The sequence below is a fragment of the Cebidichthys violaceus genome, unplaced genomic scaffold (assembly GCF_023349555.1).
Source record: "Cebidichthys violaceus isolate CVI_PGR_0920_01 unplaced genomic scaffold, fCebVio1.0.p SCAF_10, whole genome shotgun sequence".
NCBI lineage: Eukaryota > Metazoa > Chordata > Actinopteri > Perciformes > Stichaeidae > Cebidichthys > Cebidichthys violaceus.
In genome coordinates this window covers 4484732-4507826 of record NW_027176263.1, presented here as the reverse complement: position 1 = coordinate 4507826, position 23095 = coordinate 4484732, and the positions used below count along the sequence as shown (strand labels likewise).

The 23095-nt window shown below is 37.9% G+C and overlaps 1 protein-coding gene across 15 annotated transcripts in view; it reads left to right on the top strand.

Annotated features, from left to right (window-relative positions):
• kcnma1a (potassium large conductance calcium-activated channel, subfamily M, alpha member 1a) overlaps positions 1 to 7907 on the top strand; it is a 133188-nt gene extending 125281 nt beyond the window's left edge. For 8 of the 15 annotated variants that reach the window (XM_068721427.1, XM_068721493.1, XM_068721410.1 and 5 more), the window contains one exon: positions 3345 to 7907. In XM_068721427.1, the coding sequence (XP_068577528.1) occupies positions 3345 to 3496 (152 nt within the window). In that variant the 3' untranslated portion in view covers positions 3497 to 7907. The remainder of the gene's footprint in view (positions 1 to 3344) is intronic. The other 7 variants (XM_068721452.1, XM_068721503.1, XM_068721521.1 and 4 more) reach the window with 1 other exon arrangement.
• Positions 7908 to 23095: the final 15188 nt, after the last annotated feature.

Genomic DNA, 23095 nt, shown 5'->3' with positions numbered 1-23095 from the left:
TGTTATGACGAGGGGAGTTTGTTTTATTTATTACGTTCTTCGGATGTTAAGTAAACCATGCCTCAGTTTAAGTTTTGCTTTCATCTGGATAGCAAAATGTCTGCTGCTGCTCCAGCCTGATCCATGATCAGGACCATCTCCACCTTGCATGAGGTTGAGACACAACCCCCCTTTCTTTGTGCTTTTACTCAACTTTTATTTAAGTTATTCACATGATGATATGAATTTTCTTTTCGTCCTGGCAAATCCCTTTTATCATTGTTTCTTTCTGTCATTTATCATAATGCGTTTTTATGATTTCTTTCAACTTGAGATGGTTTGCATTGTGTGAGAGGTCTGTGTGTTTGTGCATCTTCCCTCCTATTGAATGCTAACAGATGACTGTAGCAGACATTTAGGGTGCTTTCACGCCTATCCTGTTTGGTTCAGTTAAAACAAACTCAGGTCTGTCTGCCTGGTTGATACAGTTTGTTTGGGCTGGTGTGAAACCCTGGTGCTTGAAAAGGTGGAACTTGGTCCGCTTCCAAGTGGGCTCTGGTGCGGTTGGTTTGTGGTATGTAAGCCAACGAAACCACCCACAGGATTTTATTATCGCTAACGTTAATTTAACATGATTTAAAAAGTTAAACTGCTAATAAATTTGTCTTCTGATCGTCACAGCTGTTCATTAGCTAATCTATTGATATGTGTAAGACCAGGTATATAACTTATTTAAACAACAAGTCAGCATGTGTATTGTCCCTGATTAATAGGTCAAACTGCTGAGATCGAATCTGACTTAGTGTGCTTTGTCAGTTCATTAAGACCATTAAAAAGTGTGTTACAGTGAAACCACAGTAATATGCTCTGAATAATTATTGTAGAGACGCCTCATGAGCATGTCCTTTGGCTCCCAGATGTTTGCACCAGTCATTTTGGAACTCTCAAATGGGGCTTTCGTACAGTCCTGGTCATTATCCATCATAAAACACGGTTGATTTGCAGTCTAATAATACTAATACTGTAATGCTAAAAATCACAAATATCTTTGTGAACTTTGTGACACCAAATAACATTAATAAACACATCACAATCATTAAAGTCAGTCACCGGAATTTGGTTGCCCCATGTGGGTCCTGATGATGAAGGATGACAATAGCCAAAACTGTCCAATCAACGGGTTACCTGTCAGTCTGTATTACTTCATGTTTACTCCTCTGGTTCGTTTGTAAAAAGTCAGTGTGAACAGGAACCGGACCAGAACTGAAATGCAGCAATGTATCTTTGTACCCTTGGTCCGGACCTAATTGAACCAAACACACGGTGTGAAAGCACCCTTAAATGTTGTAATTATGCTCTCATTGAGTACCACTGGTTATTGTTGTAACGGCATCAGCATAAATCACAGACTAGCAACATGTTGTCCGACTGTACAAACCCAGATCATAGCTCACATGTAGGTCAGGCTGATTCAAATCCCCCTGATGCAGCCAATTGCTTACTTCTTCACAGAACTTTAAGAAAGTGTGTCCAGCCCTGTGCCATCGGTCACACCAAGAAAGTGGGAGGTGTGACTAATTTAAAGTGTAAATTGAAGGGGGACATAAGTTACCTCCTTGTAACCCTGTGCACCTGATATGGTGGTTTGAGGCGACATTACTAAGTTCACCGTATCAGCAGCAGACTCTGGAGAGAGATGGCAGACATCTTGCTTCACCTCAGGCACAATTCTACACATCAAATGCCTGTGCTTTAACACACGGCCCTACAGCCTTCAGCTTGCTGACACACACTCAAGCTTGCACAAATGAATCTCCACACATGCAAGCTCGAATGTACATGAGCACGCATTTACACACATACACACACGCACATACCAGCAGGCACACACAAGGTTTGCTCCACATAGCCAAGGTAAAATTTTATATTACAACTTCACCCAAAAGGAAGTGACATCTTGAATGGCATTGCAGATGCCTATGAAGTGCTAGGAGCGAGTTTACAAACTTCTGACAGCTGGCATACACCTCTCTCTTTCCTCATACCGTGCTCAGAAACAGTGCTCTCATAGCCTACTTAAACAGGAAGAGATTATCTTCAAAATGACGTATCCAAATCTTCCAAATCTCTTCCATCCCATATTGGCAACATGAAAGTAATGCTTACCATGAAATATGACTGTTTAGAATATATACCTTTTAAGTTATTAGTCAGCTTAAAGGTTCAGGTCATTTAAATTACAAAAAAAACACACTTTCTAAATTAACTAGTGGTACCTAGACTTTCAAATATTTAAATGCATTTTACCCAGGTTTTAAATATTTATGTCTGAGATTTCTGCCTCCACCCCGACATAATGTAAGTGAATGTAATTTAGTTTGTGGTGCTCAAGAGTATTAAAAAAAGAAAGAAAACAAAAAATTTACTTCAACGTTGTTTCCTAGAAAGTGTGTCAGAGAGAATGCGAAGATTACACAAATTTGATAGCTGGAGTGTTTAGCGGCAAATAAACTGGACCAAACAAACAGCTAATGCACAGACTGTAGTTTGCCAGAAACATACGCACCAATTGCTGTATGTGTCATCTCACAACTCACAAGAAACTCAAGTTCCTTAAATTATTTTCCTCCAGTCTTTCTCCTTTGTTTCTAAACTTCCACTAAATGAAGTCAGAAGCCCGTTTTTATTTATTTTTTTCAACTCGTGCATGTGTGTCTTCACTTCAGTTTGTGCAGCCCCTAGAGTAATTATGACAGTTCCTGCCCTCCAATTGCATCTTTGCATTGACTTATTAGGCAATTGCACCACTTCTATAATTTCCTTTGCTTTGCACCTGGTAGATAATCTAGTTTGACGTAATTTGGGGCATATTTCCTTCATAGACAGCAGTTTCATTGAAAACTTGAGGCACTGTTGATGTGAGCACCAAAACTTAAATTGCATTCTCCTTTGTTGTAATGAGATTGCATCAGAAATCTCTCTCAAAACCAGGAAAAAAAAAGAATAATGAAAAGGGACAGATGTTTTTGTAATCTGGGAGACCTGACCCTGAAACACTTTAGAGCTGATCAATACCTTTAGGATGATATTTGTGTCACCTAAAATGGAATACTTAATTACACAGTATATTAGAATTGTGACTCTACTTTCACAGCTGTAGTTGATTAAACAATGGCACCATGTCAACACATGACATTCAAATTGGCTCAATGAACCAGAACACACATTTAAATTGGACCTCATGGTTTGATGCTAATGCCATCCAAATATACCACTTAATCTGAGGCAGTATGGTTGTAAGTAATCCAATGTTGAATACTTTTTCAAACTAACTCTGTCTTCTCTTCTCCCTCTCTCGCCTTCAGAAAAGAAATGGTTTACAGATGAACCAGAAAATGCCTACCCACGGAACATTCAGATCAAGCCCATGAGCACTCACATGGCCAACCAAGTCAACCAATACAAATCCACTAGTAGTCTGATTCCACCGATCAGAGAAGTTGAAGATGAATGCTGAACACAGCATTTTCTTGCTGACTCACCAGACATCTATACACTCTTTCAAAAGAGATGGGAGATCATCCATGGAGGATTGATGATGATGATGATGATGACAGGGATGTTGAAGACTGACACATTTCTCTTCACTCATTCTTCTAATCAAGGGTTGGACAGAAACCCAAATTGGAAGGGACCTCCTATGTGTATACCTTTAATGTTACTTCCATGCTCTTGGACATTGTTTTATTTATTAATGTATCCATAGTGATGTACATAATGACAATCAACTAAGGATTGTACAGCCCCTTCCCCCTAGCACTTTTTGGAATTATTTTAAGAGTTGACAAAAAAAAGAGTACTTCCTGTAATTCTTTGCAATAGTTCACCTCATTTTGTGACCAGACTCCATTGCTAAGGTGACTGGTTATTGGGGGATGAGGGTTGCAGCGAGAAACTGATCATATCATCTCCCAAAGATCTACCCAGATGCCTCACGTCCAACCAACTGGGTTCACCAACTTCAAATCCCCGTCTGCTTCTGTTCTATTTGCACTAAAACTGGACAAGTTTCTTTTGACAGAACAACTGGAACCCTTAGATTCTCCCCCAATAAAATGTCTTTGAGGAGATGAAGGAAGGAAGGAAGGAAGGAAGGAAGGAAGGAAGGAAGGGAGGGAGGGCTGTTTGGTTTCAGAGGCATACTAATCTTGTTCTTAGGTTGTTATAAATCATGTCATTGCTTAAAGTTTGCTACTTCACCGTTGACTCGTCATGTTGAGTGAGAGGATTCCAACCCTGCAGAACAAAATCATCCTGCTAAACAGTAGTCTATAAACACAGAGAGAAAGAGAACCCTGTACCTACATGTCTTCTGCTGATATGTGAGATCATAAAGCCTGTGACTCTGTTTTAAGCTCCTATTGCATGATATGTGCCTGAGCCACCTCTATTACAGATACAGTGCTGTTGATCAACCTGAGTACATGAGGGTGAAAAACAACTTTCCGTCTTTCATGTGTTCAGGAGCATTTACGTTATGTGCACGCTGTGTGTGTGTGTGTGTGTGTGTGTGTGCGCGTGTGTGTGTGTGTGTGTGTGTGTGTGTGTGTGTGTGTGTGTGTGTGTGTGTGCGTGCGTGTGTGTGCGTGTGTGCATCGCAGCCACGCATCCTAATCAGTGCTATCATCTGCTCCATCGCCGTGTATGTGATGGTGCACCTTTGAAGGAGCAGCATGTGGGATCTTTGCTCTAAAAAGTCATGGTAGAATCTAGAGGGTTTGGATCTACAAACAAAATTATTATGTTGCAATAAAACTCAAAACAGAATCTCCAACTATGTTTGAGCCAAGCTAACACAAACAGCAGCTGCGTGCCCGCTGTTGATGCTTTGCCGCGATATCTGCGGCAGAATTTGGGATCACAAAGAAGAGTTGTGTATTTTCCGAATGTTTTGTTCGTTACAAAAATGTCATGTCTGAGTAAAAAAAAAAAAGCCACATATTGCATAAAAGTGGGCAATAATGGGTCCTCCTTTGATCAAAGCAACTGCCTGGCACAGGGTTGGCACAGAGGCAGTAAAGAGCTTGGATGTTCTCTGTTGCCGATCCAGATGTCACACGCCTCGAAACTCTCAGGAGTTAAGCTGCTATGTTCGGTCCTCTAACATGGGGAAACGCTCAAACATAGTTGGATTGAAATGCAACAATGCCACAGACTGCTAATAAGGATACTGGAGAGGAACCAGTGTTCTTTATGCTAGCCTGTGTGCAACGTGAGAGTGTATTTTGCACGTTTAGGCACTGATAGATCCAAATCCATCTGTGATGGAGGAGAGAAGGATTGAGGTGGTAGCCTTGTATTCCTAATACATAAACTTCATGCAAATATGTAGTTGGATTTATACATAATTCAACATGTAATTATTTTGTCTCCATAATCAGTTTGTACTTATTTTTCTAGACAAGAACCAAGGGAAAACTACTATGGGAGATAACAAATACTCTATCTTTAATTTCAACTACCTATCAAAGGATTTTGTGTTTGACTATATCACCATTTATTTCATATCGTACTTAAACAAAATATTTTTTTATTCGCCATGCCCCCTCTTTAAGAAAACTGCATCACTCTGGAGCCGATAAAGCTTAGACTAACTTGCATTGTGAAACCACCATCTTCAGCCTGGCAGCTCAGCTCTGTTGAGTGCTTGTAGAAATAGATTTAGGCTCATCTGTTTTAGTTGCACAGATGAGCCATATCTACTAAATAATGCGTCTACTACTAAGCATCCCTAGCTGCAAATATGTAGATGGAAAGATAAGTAAAAAGGAACTATATATTGGGGGTTAAATGTTGTAGTTTAGATGGAGAGCAGATCAGAGTGGTAATAACATCGGGAAGATCTTAGTCACTCCCTCTGTGTGCAGGCCAGAACTGAATGACTTTCATTAGATGTGTTTGACCTAAATTAGGTTCCTAGTTTGGAGAAAGAGTGTGTACACTAAAGCACAGTGTGCTGATGTTTTCAACAAAATACAACAGGGAGACACTGTCTGCGTATTGCAGTGATTATCTTCCATTGGCTCTAAAGGAAAAGCAATTCTCAAAAAAATAAGATATTTAATATGGAAAAAAAAACATAATATTGTGCTAAATATGTTTATGTGTAAATTCAACCCATTATATAAACCACATTTCTTTTTCAAACAAAATGATCTGAGCTTTAATGTCCGTCTATTGGGTGTGGTGCAACTATACTGAAGCTTCACACATTGTCCTGAAGTGAACTTTTGAACTGTGATTACATTGTTGTCACACTTTGTAGCAAATAGATTTCTTTTCAGAAAATATGTGAGTAAAATGTATGTATAATTGGGTTTTTAATGGCATACTTGTTAGCCTGAACAATAAGGAACTATTAACATTTGATAATGGCAGTGACTCATTACACATAAAATCGACAAACTGATTGTTATGTTGAAAAAAAAAAAGACAAATGTGTATTTTGGATTCAAGTGGGAAAAGTCAGGCGGAATTTGATCTGGTTTATCAGCCATCACAATGATGGAAGGTAGCTCCAATTTAGCGGAGGTGATCAAAAGAGACAACATCCTTAATTTTTCTTTTTTTTTATTACTTTGTGTTATTACAGGGTTTACATTCCATTTTGTCAGCTTGTCATCTGTCACAACTGCTTATTATTTGTTTACAGAGTATTTTATGAGCTACTTAAACATAGAATTGTTCAGAAATAAAACGGTACATATTGCAAACTGGCATTAACATAAACTCACAAAGTAATGCCCCATTTGTTTTGATTACACTTGATTACTGTGCTTTTTCTACCTGAACCCTCATTGTGCGACTCATTCAGGCTGGCATTATTCACAACAGTGGACTGAGATGTCTCTCCTTCCTACACCTTGTCATATGTCTATTAGATGTTTTAGGTCTTTGCATTGTATACCTCTAAAGTTTTAGAGTGTTTTTTGAAGTGCCATGAAGAGTTTTGTTGAGCAAGCATCCTTCAGTCATTCAGGGACATATGCTCGCTTTGAGTGAGCTAAGTCCAAGTGTTATCCACTGTGAGAATGGTGTCTTGTACTGGCATGGAGAACATCCAAGCCATCAATGCCTCCATGCCAGTATAATGCCAGGCAGTGCAGGCGGTCAATTGGAGGACCCATATTAAGTCCCACTATAGCGAAAAGTGGCATTCAGGAGGCCTGAGGGGCAGACAGATGGGAGCCCCAGTAATCAAACCACACATATAGTCTCTGATGTGTGCTTGGTTACAGGCTATTGGTTTGTGTTATGTAGTGTTATTAGTTATGGATGACTGAAAGATGCACGTAGAGGCACATGCCTGTAACGTCAGATGTGTTGTTGTCCACTGAACAAATCGAAGACTATGATGCGCCATACGTAACTGTTACAGTATGTTGCATTATTCTTGTTTATCTATTTTTTGCTGTAAAGGATGGACAGATAAAGTATTTGCTGGGAAATGTAATAGATATCATAGAACATATAATACTTGTGGGGATGGGAGGTGGGGTCTCAAGTCTTAACAATACATTAAAATTGCATTCAGCAATTTTTTTTTGAGAAAAGTAACAATATTGTTAATTTCTTTTGGCTGCCTATCAGTTCAGGAAGAATCAGGACATTGCTCTTGCGTATCACAGAAAGGATTTGTTGGCACATTGTCATTGCAGCAAACAGGAGTTTGACATAGCTGTCTAATTAGTTTGGATGCATTCTAGATATGATGGATACATTGATTATTTGATGGTGCTGAGTTGATCTACCTGACTCTGTCAAATATAATCTGCTGATAAATCTACTGTCTTGTACAAAAAGTTTGTACATAGATTGTACATGGTTTCTTTTTGTATTTTCTCAAATTAAAATGGATGTATTTGTGTTCTAAACCTCTTTATTATTTCAACTACAAAGAAATGTTTCCTCTATTATTGTACTACCTCAGTCACCTTCCACCACTCTTTCTTCTCAAGACTAGGAATATTTACTTAATTACTGTACAAATTCTAGGTATGAGTATTTTACTTTTTTACTTAACTTCTTTAATTTATTACATTTTATATGATATATTTCCCATTTTAAAAGGAAATATAATTATTTTTAGACTACTAGAATTATTTTACAGCTAAAGCTTATAGTTAGTTTGCAGACTAAGATACATCATGAAAAGCATACCATTAACTTCTTACTGTCTTAGTTTAATTTTTATAAATTAAACTACTTTTTATAAAATGTTTATAAATTAAACTACCCACGATTATGTGAGGTAGTTGTGTCATACGTATGTCATTAGAGAGGCCATTAGAAACATCATAGGCTATCATAAGTCAAAAAATGGCTTACAAAAGTATAGTATATCCTAAAAAACTCATTGTATATCACAAAAATGTCATAAAAAGATCTTAGTATAGTAAATGTCATAGTATTGTATGTCAAAGAAGATACAAAATTCAAACTATAGTATGTCCTAAAAACTGTCATTAAAAAGCCATAGCATATTGTCATGAAAAATGTCATTAAAAATGAATTGTCATTGCTTATTTTTTAATAGTCATAGTATGTCATAAAATGTCATGAGAGTATAGTATGTCACAGAAAATATGTAATTTTCAAGTATAGTAATGTTTCTTAAAAAAAGGCATATATCGTGTCATAAAAAAATTAATTGTATGTCATAAAAAACGTCATAGCATAGCCTGTAATAAAAAAAAAGTCATGGTATAGCATGACATACAAAAGTAATAGTATAGTATGTCATATAAAAAACCGTAGCATGAAAATAAAAAAATTCTGAAAAAGCTGAAAAACTGAAATAAAAAAGTCATAGTACAGCATTTCATTGAAAAATCATTGTATAAAATGTCATAACAATGTCATAGTAGAGCATAAAAAGGCATAGTATAGCATTACATAAAAATATATTGGTGTAGCCTGTAATAACAAAAACATAGTAAAGCATGTGACAAAAAGTCCATAGTAATAAAAACTCATAGTACAACATATGATAAAAAAGTCATACAAAGGTCCTAGCTAGACTGTCATACTGCAGCATGCAAACAAATAATTAATTGTATAGTATATCATACAAAAGTCTATAGTTGTATAGTGCCATAACAAATGATATAGTGCATTATGACAAAATTAAATTATAGTGTTATAAAAAAGTCCTAGTAAAGCATTTCATTAATGAGTCATAAAAAAGTCATAGTATAGGATACAAAATAAATCAATAAATATGTCTTAAAAAAGTATTGTAGAAATACATCAAAAAGTCATAGTAAAGCATGGAAATAGCTTTACTATGATAAATATTATATAGTTTATCATAAAAATGTCAAAGTATACCATGTATTGAAGGAGTCATACAAAGTCAAAGTAGAGTATGCTGTAAAAGTCATAGTATAGTTTGTACACACAAAAAACATAGTATAGTATGTGAAAACAAACAAACTATATAATATGTCTTAGAAAACTCATAGTGTAGCATTACTATATAAAATGGTCATAGTATAGTATGTAAGAAATCGAAGTAGAGCGTGTCCTAAAAAAGTCATAGAAAAATCATAGCGTAGTATGCTGTAAAGTCAAAGTATAGTGGACAAGGTGTAGTATTGTTTACAATAATAAATCATAGTAGAGCATTTTTTTTTTAAATCATAAAAATGTCATTATAGTATGGCATAAAAAGGCATAGTATAGTAGGTCATGAAAAAGTAAAAGTTAAATAGATATTTTAGTATGTTGAAAAAAAGTCCTAAAAAAGTATATCTAAAAAAGAAGAAAGAAAAAGAATCATCATATAGTATGTTGAAAAAAGTATAGGAGGTCACAAGAAGCCCTTAGGATGATCACGTAGCATATGGACTTTAGAAGCAGAAGGCTTGACACCGAGGTTAGCTGCAGACCAACCAGGTGTTTATTTCCCCAACAATTATCACAAAACTTTCAACTTCTCTAACACCCCTCTACTAATTAATACATGGTACCTCCCAGAACTATTAATTGGTGGTCAGGTACCCTAGGGGCTCTTTCAGGCTGAATACCATGGAGAAGAGACACAACAGAGTTAAGTGACTGGAACACTATATACATTACATGTTATTTGACTGCACAAATAACAGTTTGTACCTTTAATCATCATTTTGTTAAAGGTTCGTTAACAGAAGTGTAAGAAGCGGCAATAAGGCTGTATAGACATGGGGTTACAAAAACATCAGCCCATAACTTAAATCTAATTTAACAAGGACAATCCTTAAAACAACAGTCCTCTCGGCATATTTCTATTGAGATATATATATATATATATATATATATATATATCATTTCTATGGAAATAGTATGCTATACTATAGCATGTCAAAAAAGTCATAAAACATCATAGAAATGCATGTCAAAAAAGTGATAGTACAGCATTTCAAAAAAGTCATAAAAAAGTATAAAATAAAATGTTGAAAAGTCATAAAAAAGTCACAGTATAATTGGTGGTGAAAAGTCATAAAAAGTCTGTGAAGCAAGTCAAAAAGTCATAGTATAGTATGTAAAATGTCATAATGAAGTCACAGTGTAAGTACAGTCGTAGTATAGCATGTTGAAAAAAGTGATAATATTGCATGTCAAAAAAATCATCAGAGTATGTCAAAAAAAGTCATAAAAAAGTAATTGTATAGCATGTCAAAAAAAGTAATTGTTTAGTATGTTAAAAAAGTCAAAGTATAGTACGTCAACTAAATTCATAAAAATGTCATAATATATCGAAAAAAAATCAAACGAAAGTCATAGTATATCATGTCTCAAACAGTCATAGTATTGTATGTTGAATAAAGACATACAAGTCCTAGTATTATACAGTATGTCAAAAAAGTCATAGTAGATTATTTTAAAAAGTCATAGTATAGTATGTTGAAAAAATTCATAAAAAGTAACAGTATAGCATGTCTAAAAAAGTCATTGTATAATATGTTGAAAAGTCATAGTATATTTAAAAAAGTCATTGTATAAGATGTTGAAAAGTAATAAAAAAAAGTCACAGTATAATTTGTTGGAAAAAGGCATTAAAAAGTCTATATAGCCAGTCGAAAAACGTCATAGTATACTATGTCGTAATGAGTCATGTTATAGTATGTCGCTAAAAGTCCTAAAAAAGTCTTATTGTAGTATAGTACAGTTTATCCCAAAAAATGATAAAAAAGTTGTAGTATAGTATTTCCGAATTTTTCTTTTAAAAGAAACAGTATAGCTTACTGAAAAAGTCATTAAAAATCTTAGTATTGTATGTGCAAATGAGCCATAGTTTAGTATGTCAAAAAAAGTAATGAAAATCAATGTCAAAAAAGTCATAGTATAGCAAGTCAAAAATTTTTTTTCCATTTTGTTTTTAAAGTAACAATATAGCATACTGAAAATGTCATTAAAATTGAAAAAAGTCATAAAAAAAGTCATGGTATAACATGTCAAAAAAGTCTTAAAGCATGCCGAAGAAAATACATGAATAGATAATTGTATAGCATGTCTAAAAAAGTCATGGTATAATGTGTTGAAAAGTCATAAAAAAGTCACATTATTTGTTGTAAAAAGGCACAAAAAAAGTCTATATAGCAAGTCGAAAAACGTCATAGTAAAATATGTAAAAAAAGTTTTAAATTAGTCATAGTATACTATGTCCTAAAAGAGACATAGAAAATTAATAGTTTAGTTCTTCAAAAAAGTTCTAAAGAAGTCCTTGTATAGCATGTCGAAAAAAGTCATGGTAGTATTTCCAAAAAAAAAAAAAAAGTAACAGTATAGCTTACTGAAAAAGTCATAATTGTTAGTATTATATGTCGAAATGAGCCATAGTTAAGTAAAAACTTATAAGTCAGAGTAAAGTATGTAAAAAAAAAAAGTCTTAAAATACTATTTTAAGTATTTTATAGTATATTATGTCGAAAAAAGTCATGGTATAGTATGTAAAAATCATAAAACAAGTCAGTGTAATTTGTCTTAAGAAGGCATACAAAGTCATAGTATAGCATGTCAGATAAAGTCAAAGTATAGCATGAAATAAAAAAAATTGTTATATAGCATGCCATGAAAATGTTCATAGTATAGTATGTCATAAAAAGTCATAGTGTAACCAGTCATAAGAAAGTCATAAAACATCTTTGTGTAGTATTCCATATGTCAATGCCTGACCCATAGTATATGACAGAAATCATAGACCAAAGACTTTTAAAAAGGGATAAATACGCATTTTTATTCACATATTAACAATAAAAAATGAAACAACTGTGGAAATAAATAATTAGTGATGAGCATGTTTGGATGTGTGAAAATGTTTGCAACAAACAAAACAAAACAAACAGCTGAATCTCCGATGGAAGAGAAGGTTGTGAGCTCAATTATCCAAAACCACAGGGGGCCAGGTGTGGTTCATGAAGTAATGACGACCTGGATCCTGCAAAACAAAGATCAAAAGGGCCCTTAGTAGAGTGGAGGAATTGTTGAAGAGTCTTTAAAAAGTAATATTATATCATGCTATAAATATGTCATATGAAAGACAGTGTAGTATGTCATACAAAAGTCAAAATAAAGCCACTCATCAAAGAGTCAATATATTTAAGTCATCGGATCACAAATGGTATCAGGACATAAGAAAAAAGGGAGCAAATATAACTTTTAGAGATCCCTGATCATGGTTTTTTTTTAGCTGATACTAATTGCAGATAATTGATTATCCATATTGGCAGATATAGATTCCTTTGTTGTTTAATTATAGCAGCTGGTCTACAAGGCTCCAGGCTTTTTTGCCACCATCCCAAACATCATTTCAACCACCGTGAAGTCTGTAAACTATCAAAAATTTGAGATGTTATCCTTTTACATTGTTAAAGCAATGTATAGTGTTTTTTCATAAAAGATTTAATTTTCATTGATTAAAACAAATCTTGTCATTAGCAGTTTTAATGATGTATTATAAGCTGCTTAGAGGTTTTATAAACCGGTTATAGTTCCCTCACTAATATCTATTTCTGTGAAAACGTCTCCTTCAAACAAGTGGATTCATTAAAGTTTCTCACCCACACTACATTTTACGAGATCACATGTAAACACATTGTGATAATGTTGTAATTTACCTTCGCCCAATACTCATTTTCATTGAACAGAGCCTAAACGCAACATAATGTAACCGAACAGAACCTTTGTTCTCCGGTCAATTTAAACACGGATTAGTTGTTTGCAATGTAGCATTATCAGAGATCGGCGACTAGAAAAGCATAAATGCCGATGTCCTGATCGCATATTTTACTGAACACTGACAACAATAATTTTTTACACTGTGATGGTTAAGGTAAACTGTGCGATTAATTAATAATGTGTGCCGAACCGTGAGGGGGGATCCGTACGATCCCTTGCTCCACTACTCGTAGTAAGAAGCTGATGTCTCCAGGGCTTTTAAATAACGGATCAGAGTACTTTCAGTCCACCTCTAAAATTAAAACTAACACAAGACTACTATTCATCCAATACTTTTGATACACAATCACATAAAAAATCATGAGAAATATCAGTGTATTTGCATGTTACTTCACCAGTTTATATACAATAGACGGGTACAGTAAAAGTGCCTGACCTTGCCTACCACCAGGGGAAGCCTAAGATAAATGTTGTATTTTACCAACCATGCGGCCAGGTCGGTGACCCCGCGGCCCAAGTCGCATGCCAATCCGCTCATCCATTGGCATTAGTCTTGATATATGTTTACTGACATGCTATTAGCTGCTCCGTCACTTTCACCAGTCAGACTGTCAATCAACAGGGATCCACAGTGATGGAAAGGAATAGCATTGGAATCACATTCTGTCCACATTGGCTCGTAAATCTCCATAGGTGACAGCGGATGAGCAAAGGACATCACACCAGGTATCTCGCTGTGCTGTCATGTCAGGGCTGTGGATGTTTGGGCATTACATCGGGACGTGTAGCATCTTAATGTGGGTTGGCTTTACAGATACAGTTATTCTAAAAGGGGCAAATTATATATTGAGAAAGTAATCCCCTGGGGGAGCTTCAACATGTCTAAGCAAAACCTGGCAGTGATAAGCATTAAACAGTACCAAAGTAAGCAGATTTTTAACCTTTATGTAACGCAACAATTTTTTCAAGTGAAATAATCGGCTCCTAGATACACTGTGTGTCAAGGGTACTGAGATATCTCCAGAGAATCCTTCAAACATCATGCGCAGCAGCAATTCTGAGGTGTTATGATGAGGGACGGCTGACTTCTCAGACATTGAACCAGTCCTCTCTCATAGCTCGAAATCAGTGGACATCTCATAAATCTCGGCCCCGTCCTGCCCGCTCCTCCTCCTCCTACAGGCCCCTCAGCCGAAGTGTGCAATTTCACACTCCAACGTCAAACAGCCGGTCAGAAGGAGAATGCATGACCCACCCTGGCATTTGTCCTCATTTCTCTCTCAAATGTGCAAACACTATTACCCTTGGGTTATCTTAAGTGGCGAGGTGAAGATTCGCAACCTCTTCTCTTCTCTTCGCCAGACGTGCCATCAAAACACGACAAGCGGCGGGGATGGAATGGGGGTAAAAGACGAAGAAAGGCAGAAGGGGGGGAAGCGATGGAAACGGAGCAGATGTTTTTGTGGCTGTTGATTTGTGGCCTGATAAGGGCGCTGGAATTGATGGCTTGTTAGTGAGGACGGGCCCCTGTGTGAGTTGTTTTCAAAATGATTGATTTACAATAAAGTGGCTCCGGGTGTGTGCATGCAGGCAGAACTGATGCAGATCGATCCCGCTGAAATTGATTGATCAGCCATTTAGCTTGGCAGTGTGTTTACCGAACGAAACCGAGCAGGACTCTCCTCTCGGCGTCGCTCCCCCCATAAAGCAAAGGAGAAATGCCACCTCTGGGCCTGTCTCATTGCTTTAACAGTGGCAGCAAAAACAAGCCATATCAGAATATTAACCATAAAAATGTAATCATACAGTGAGGAACACTGGCATAAACGTTTACGATTGTGTACTTTATTCTGCTATCAACGTGTCCTTCTGTGACTTGTAGATACTATGCTTTTAAAAGTAATGACTTGCGTGCTCAATGCAAGCGAAGGAATACGGTTTGCCTTATCGCGGTGTCACATTGAGACTTTCAGGGGGAGGCATAGAAATAACTAATAACAGTGGATTTCAGTAAACAAAGCAGCTCGTTCTCAGCCTCTTAAAGCTGACACACCAACAACCTTTACCTGTTTTAATATTGTTAAGATGACTATCATACATAATGTAGAATAGCCCTCAAGTGTTAAAGTGCCTCGTCTATGGACGGTGTCTTTAGCAATTTTTCCAAACAAGTGCATACAAGGGTCTTTGTGTACATTTTACAAGGAGTGGTATTAATGGATAAAGCACAAGGACAATGTTTACCATGTGACCTTTGTGACTTTTCCTAACTTCCTCCCTGCCAAAACAAACCTCTTCACCACTCGGTTAAGGACTTAAATCACCTGTCCGCAGATGCCTCATCCTGTTATTTGGATAATTGCCAACAAGAGCAAGCTTTTCCATTCTCACGACAGCATGCAGTGGCCCCATCATGTTCCTTATTAACAATTTTACACACTTGGTCGCAGCGAGAGGGTGTCAGAATGCCAATAATATTTACCGTCTGCTGTGCGGGGCTATTCAGGGGAGGCTGAGTGTTGCTGATTGCCCTGACAGAAGCTGACAGCGCCCTGAACCTGAGATCCCTGCAAATCGACTCAGCAGAGTGTCTTCTTCTTAAGGCAACAGGCTGTGCCTGTGGCCATGAACCAGGTGATGGAGCACAACACCGTTCATGTGCTAGTGCCTGAACACAAACAAAGGCAATCTTTCTCTTCATCTTTAAACATGCACTGGCTGATAGAAGATCATAATTCATATGAGAAAAAAAAAAATCAATTCTACACAGCCTCTAAGATAAGGCCTGACATCAGATCAAGGAGGAGAATCATACAAAGAAATACAAACGGACCTTTTGTAGAAGCTTAAAACAAATGTGTTTTTTTAATTTTTCACATTGGGAATAAACCATTTAGATGTCATTATGGGTCATTTAGTAAATCAATGAGCTACAACGTTTAAAATAATTTTCCAAAAGCTGGGAGGCAGGTAAATATAATGACTGTCCTGGGATTATTGAGCCTTCTCAGTCAATCCATCCAGTCTGTAATGATTTCCATAACATTGATGTAAAATATGTTGACACCAATTATAGCATTTCCCTTTGACCCCTGACGATTTTGACTGGGAGTGTTAAACATCACACTCAAGCACAAACACACATCATGTGACACGCACACACACATCTGGTTACCTCAAACATATCGTATCAATATATATGTGGCTGCATGTGTGTACAAGAGACGGTGTGTTTGTGCGTGTGACAGAGACGGAGAGAGACGGACCCATCCCAATTCAGCCGTGATAATAGTTTCCATGACAATGAGGCATGCTCAGCGCATCAGTTGTGGCCCAGATAAACAGTGATCCTTTACGCAAACAAGAAGGTCATTACAGCAGCTTGTCAAATCAATGCCCAGTGTGTCCAAGTTGATTAAGACATCTCCCCTCAGCTCTGACACTCTGTCAATAGCAGTAAGGGCACAATGCAGTGGTGGATGGTGGAGGGAGGAGGGGGGATTTACTCCCTCTCTTTCCACACGCACACATATACACACCGACGTACAAATGCGCACGGTACTCAGATGATTGGAGTGAAATACCCATCAGTCAGGGAGCCGAGGTAGACTAATGATTCCCTGTGCTGCCTATTAGAACTACATGACAACTCAATCCTGCTCACGGAAAGAGAATTGGAGGAGAGGGGGAGATGGGAAGGGAGGGGGTTTGGTCAAAGAGGGAGTGAATAAAGAGACAGAGGAAGAGAGGAAGAAAAAGTGACCTTGTAGCGGCGTCATTTGAGGCTGAATTAAATTGGCAAGGGCAGTTAATCTTTACCTGGGGGCGATTAACCGAATTAAAGGAGAACAACAAAGGCACAGAGGTTGCCTTTATTCTTTTTTTCTGCCTGCCACTGCCATTTGCAATTTGTTTTCCTCTGGAAAAGTTGGCGAGTCTTCCTCTCTAAGCCCATCGCTGATGGTTAGATTTTCTATCTGACACACAAGCAATAGCAGGCTGTCATTGTAACTGGTGCTTTATCATGAAATCAAGATTATGTTCTCAAATCAGGCAGCTCGGGTTGCCATGTTGCAAATCATCATCATCATCATCCTGACACTGCTAACAATACGGGGACATTCATTTCATTATTTGTTCAAAACAAGAACATGTCTGCTCCGCCATCTTCAAACTCATGCACAACAACTTCTTCAAAAATACAGAGTACAACTTTTTGCCCCCTCTCTGTGAAATAATGGACTGTTATTAGTAGTAAGCAATTACTTCAAGTTTAGCCTCTGCATTCGATCTCACAGCATCTCTCTTCTCACAGGCTAATCAATATATTTGGAGAGACAGACAAGGTTAGGCCTATCTTGCCTGTCTGAGAATGAGAAAAAAAACAAAAACATTGCTAATACCCCAATGCGAAGGTTCACGGCTGATTTTTACCCACACATAGAGAAGAAGAACCAGTAAACCTTTAGCTCAGGGATATTCAAACTAACTCTAGTGAGAAATTCAATATTTTCTGCTATTGACATTAAATCACCATATGCATGTTTGAAATGGTGAATGATTTGTGTAGTGGTGGAGTTTGTTATGAGAACAACTCTGCTTTCACATATCTTCAGTACTGCCGGCCTTCAGCCTAGGGGAACCTGGGCCAGCAGTAAACACGCTGCGTCAAAGAATAGAAGAGACAACCACCTTGAGCTTCACGGCAGGAAGATTACATTCTTCCTCACAAATCATACTTCAGGTATCAAACATATCCGTTATAAACTAATGGCTTTAGCTTCAGTCCCTGTCTTGTAAAACATGGACATTTAACAACACTGAGCTAAAAATACGTTCATTTACTAACAAAAACAAAAATCAGTTAGACCCATTAAACACATTGTACTGTCTCAATATGAACTGGCCTTACAGTAATATTCTTAACAAAACTAATAACATGGCTTTTGTCCAACAGACAATGCAACATCATTCTCTATGCATAAAACACACATTTCTACCTTTTCTATAAAAACACATTTCCACAGTGAGTGCAAGAACAACAAATACTTCCCACTCGCTGTCCTTTGTAATGCTTTACCCACCATGTGCATTTGCCATGTTATGTGCAAAATTAGGTTACAATAGTGTTATTCTGTTTAGGCCATAAACAACAAATATGTCCGTTTGGCTACAGATAATAACCAGGAATAACTTCTTGCACGACTGAAACGGCTTCATACATTTAAGTGCACAGTGAATTCACAAGTTTCAATACACCAGTCTGCTAGCATTAGCAAGTTAGCCTAAAGCCTTCTATCTCCATTTACAGAAAGTTCTCACAAACATATCCCTTCTATGGCAACATGTGCAAACCATCTCATGAGTTAGCTACATGTTCAACTCTTAAACTGTAGCACATGCACGCAATTTAAGGCATATTTACCGACCTGTGTCAAAGAATAGAAGAGACACACGTTGAGCTGCAGTATACTTCAAAGCAGGAAGATTTATTCTTCCTCGGTGCATGCCTGCAATACTGTTCAATACCGCCCAACTTTTTATATAGTGCTGTTCAGCAAATGTTAGCTTGATAACACACTACACTAAGATGGGGAACGTGATAAAAATTGGACCTGCTAAACATCAGCATGTTAGCATTGCTGCTCTACATTGCTCTCAAACGGCGCTTACAGCTGCTAACTATGTTGTCACGTAAAAATACCCACCCTCCATTTCCCCCTCACGTACTGTTAGCTCTGTCAGCACTTTCGCTTTAGTTTACATTGTTAGTGCTGTTAGTACTTTTAGCTATGAGCCACTGAGAGCTATTGAGAGGCATTCAAAATGCTCCCAATCTCGGATCTTGCACTTTAATGTGATAGGTGTTTGATTCCATGTTTACCATAATAGTTGTAGAAATTAAACAGTTTTATCAAAACTTTTGAGCAAAGCCTTTGATCCCGTTGGTACCTCAAATTCACTTTTTCCCAATAACAATTATGTGCATTACAAAAAAATCACATATTACAAGAAGCTAAATTGCTATACTATAGAAGACAAATGAAAGTCAATAAGCTTCCTTTAAATGCTATACACAGAGAGAGGACAAATATACTTAAAACATGAGCTCTCTACAACTGACCACCAATATTACTCCCATAAAAGCAAGATTGGCCGCAGTAAATAGCTACTCACCTTCAGAGTATTCATGATTCAAGGATTTCATTTGTGCTAAGCCATACCCGGGGGAGGTGGACTTGATCTCCATGTCTTTAAGAATGGCCCCAGAACAAATGTCCCTTAGCTTTTCTTCACAATTAGTCATAGCCGTGTGTCAAAAATCGACTGCCTCTGTATGTCACTGTCGTCGGCCAAGGCCGAGTTGAGCCGTTCGAGAGGCTGCCCTCCAGATAGGATCGGAGCGCCGCAGGAAATACCACCAAGTCTGACACGCAACACAACACACTTTCCCCTCAGGCCACACCACCGTGGGGGCCCATAAAGTGTGTATTCATATGCAATGTATGAACATTGTTTACAGCTCAAAGACATTCATGGGAAATATTCTCCTTCCGTTTTGAATAGTAATTTCTGCTTCCACCAGGCTTTCCATGGTGATCCACAACGGCAGTCGCATACACTGCAGCAGCCAGTTGCACGATGGATATCATTGGTAGGCACACATCACTCAGCTCAATGTACAATACACTGTTTGTTCAAGTATTCTCTTGTGCCTCAATGGAGTCATACAGAATTGCCCATGTGTGAAAATCACCAGTCTTTCCTGAGGGCTTTTTCTGGTTGTTGTTCATGTCCAGTTGTCAAATAAACACCGGACGTACAAGCATACATGCGCACAATCAGCATCTCCACCCTCAGGACCTGGTAGAGAAAGGAAGTAAATGCCAATACTTCCAGGAATTTCCTTCAAAATGTTTGATTGTTCAAGTCAAGCATGTAAAATCAATGGCTGATCATGTTAAGCATTAGCTGTAGGGCCTTAGGGTGCAAACATTACAATACCAACATTGCATGTCCTTTGACATACCATTCTGTATAATTACTGTATGTTGTCTGGCAAATGAATATAGTTGTTGTTTTAATGAGTTAACTGATGTAAAAAAGAAAAAAGAAAGTGTCGCTTTTAATATTAATCTGGTAACATGCAGCCATTGGGAAGTATTGTATTTAGATGTTTCTTCTACACAAATGTGTTATTATTAAAAAAAAAGTAAAAAGTGATTCAGGATCAAACTGTCAACATTTTAGTCAAAAACTGCATCAAACAATGTTTCACTTCAAAATAAAAACAAAACAAAAACATGTTGCATTGTTGTTGTACAATATTTAGCACTGACACTGACAATAATTAATATTCATGAGACTCCGACTTTGCAGCCCCTCAGGATGGTTAAATTAATTATGCTAACAGGGTCATTTAACTGCTTTATTCAAAGCAAGCAATCCTCGTGCAATAAATGACACAATAATTACGCACACAATCTAACAAGAGGACAGTGACAAGTGGAGGAGTGACACACTCATCTCCATAAAGTACAAAGAACGCATTTACACACACGCACACATACAACAAAAAAAACTGAAGTAAAATCCATACAGGCAAAATGAAAGAATAACAAAACCCAGCTAACGGTTTTACATCCACTGCCGCTTCTCTCTCTATGAGTAGTAAATATGATTTGTTATCACGTGTTATTATTTAGCGTTATTCATCTTCTCTGTCAGTGCACACAGAGGGGTAATAGAAATGCCAGCAAGGTGGCTGATTTACTTAGTAAAATGTTCATCTCAAGGCTTGTGAGGCATGATTGGAGTCTGTAAGAGTAACGGGAAATCATGCATTATGTAGGCACATCTGACACGACCTTGAGACTTCTTAGCACAGGCCATATATTACCATCGGAGCGACCTTCCCATCCCGAAGATACATCTGATGTGTTTAAGGCTGTTTTACAATGCATTAGGAGGGCTTTACATGTGCTGAGCTCACTTTATTTGCTCATACATTTCACAGGAAGAGTTTAGTGTCAGGCTGATGGGGACCATTCGCTGTGACTGAGTCACTTGTCGAGACAAATGAGCCAGTGGAAACAGGCCGAGGTGGTGGATAATAAGCATTTCAAAGCAAATTCCCACTTTTCTCCTTTTTATTTCCCTTCAATATACGGCACATTTACTATTCAGTGAACCCTTGTTGATTCCAGCTCATCGTGTATTCTCACCTGCTGCGATTGATTGACCTGCATCTTGAAGACAAAGAATGGATATAATTTTTCCCACCGAGTGATGGGGCGTCAGGATCAATATTCTCACTGTTGGTTAAGCTTTTTCAACCTTTAGAATATCAGCTACAATCGATCTCTCTCACATAATTGTCTGAATTTTCAAATCAAGTTTTTTTCTTTTTTTCTTTTGTACATCCAATGACATTTGGAATGCCTCAAGGTCTTGTTATATGACCCGTAGAAATACCCGAGGTAAAGGGCACAAAACACAGATTCATTAGCATGTTACATTTATTGTCCATGCCTCCCTCTTTCCACTCCTCACCCCTGTGCTATAAACACGTGGGGAGAGTAAGGCCATTTTGTATTTCCATATAAAAAGCCCCATAATTATAGGGAGGATGAAGACGGTTGTCCCCCTTATCAGAGGAAATGATAAGGGAGTACCAGGCAAGGTGAAAGAACAGAGTCCATTTTGATATAATTGGCAGTGGAATTATTTATGACATTAATTGCCACATTATCGACTGGCTGTCAGCTCCCGTGTCAGTCTGTCCATCTTTCTCAGCAGAAAAAAGCCAGCTCAGCCTGGTGCCCACTGACAAGCTAATTACTACAGCACAACCCTGAATGACAAATGTTACTCATCTAAGACCGGCCCGGAAATAAGAGCCACTCCAACCCCTCCCCTCTCCTTTGGCTTCTCTGGATCAAGTGAGACAGCGGTGAGTTGCCAAATGTCTTCAGGTGCAGGAGGGAAAGAGTTTGTATGTCAGAGTGTGTATGTCAGACAGAGGAAGAGAGGGGGGAGGGAGGGGGAGAGAGGTTTCTAGAGCCAGGGGGACAGTTAAATCTAAATCTCACCCCATCCTGTTTGCTGCTCTGCTATCAGTGGCCAGTTGTCACTCATAAAGACAAGTCCCTTTCTCCTCCTTCTGCCTCCTTGTAAATTTGCATTAGCTCATGCCAATCAGTCATCAGGCTGTGGGGTGATACGTAGTGACAGGGTGATTGGTCCTTAGTTCCTTTGACAGTGAGTCACGCTATAGTGTGCCTTTTGGGGAGGTGAATTGCGCTGTGCCACCAAAGTAATAGAGAGCTCAGAGATTATACAGTATGTAAATACATTTAATCGTACCCAAAATCTGAAGATATTGTCACAATTTCAGTAAAGAAATACTGTATGCACTATATATGAAAATACTTGGTACACTTTTTCGTTACCATTGTGTACTAACGTCTGCATTTTTTAAGTTTTCTAAGGTTTCTTTTTGAGCGTGCACACACAGACACATAGTAGAGTGGCTACTAGAAGAGCTTGCAGGGCTAATATACCAGAATGTCACTGATCTGCACTGATGAAGTGGCGTGCCATTTGTTCAGCCAGGAAGTTCCCAAGTAGTAGCAGCAGTGAGCGGAGGGTCAAGGGGGGCATTGCCTACAAGTAGATGGCTGTGGCTCACACCTTAATTAATCTACTGTCTGTGTTGCCAGGCATCCTATTCATCCCTTCGCATACACAAAGGTGCACGTCAAGCATATGTCAACCTGCTCTGGCACTCCACGCCCATCCCATAACGCAGTTTGTGTTGGTGTGGCAGCTCAGGATACGTCCCTGACGAAGATGAGAAGTGACACACACCAAACTCGGTGTGTCCCCCAGTCAGCTC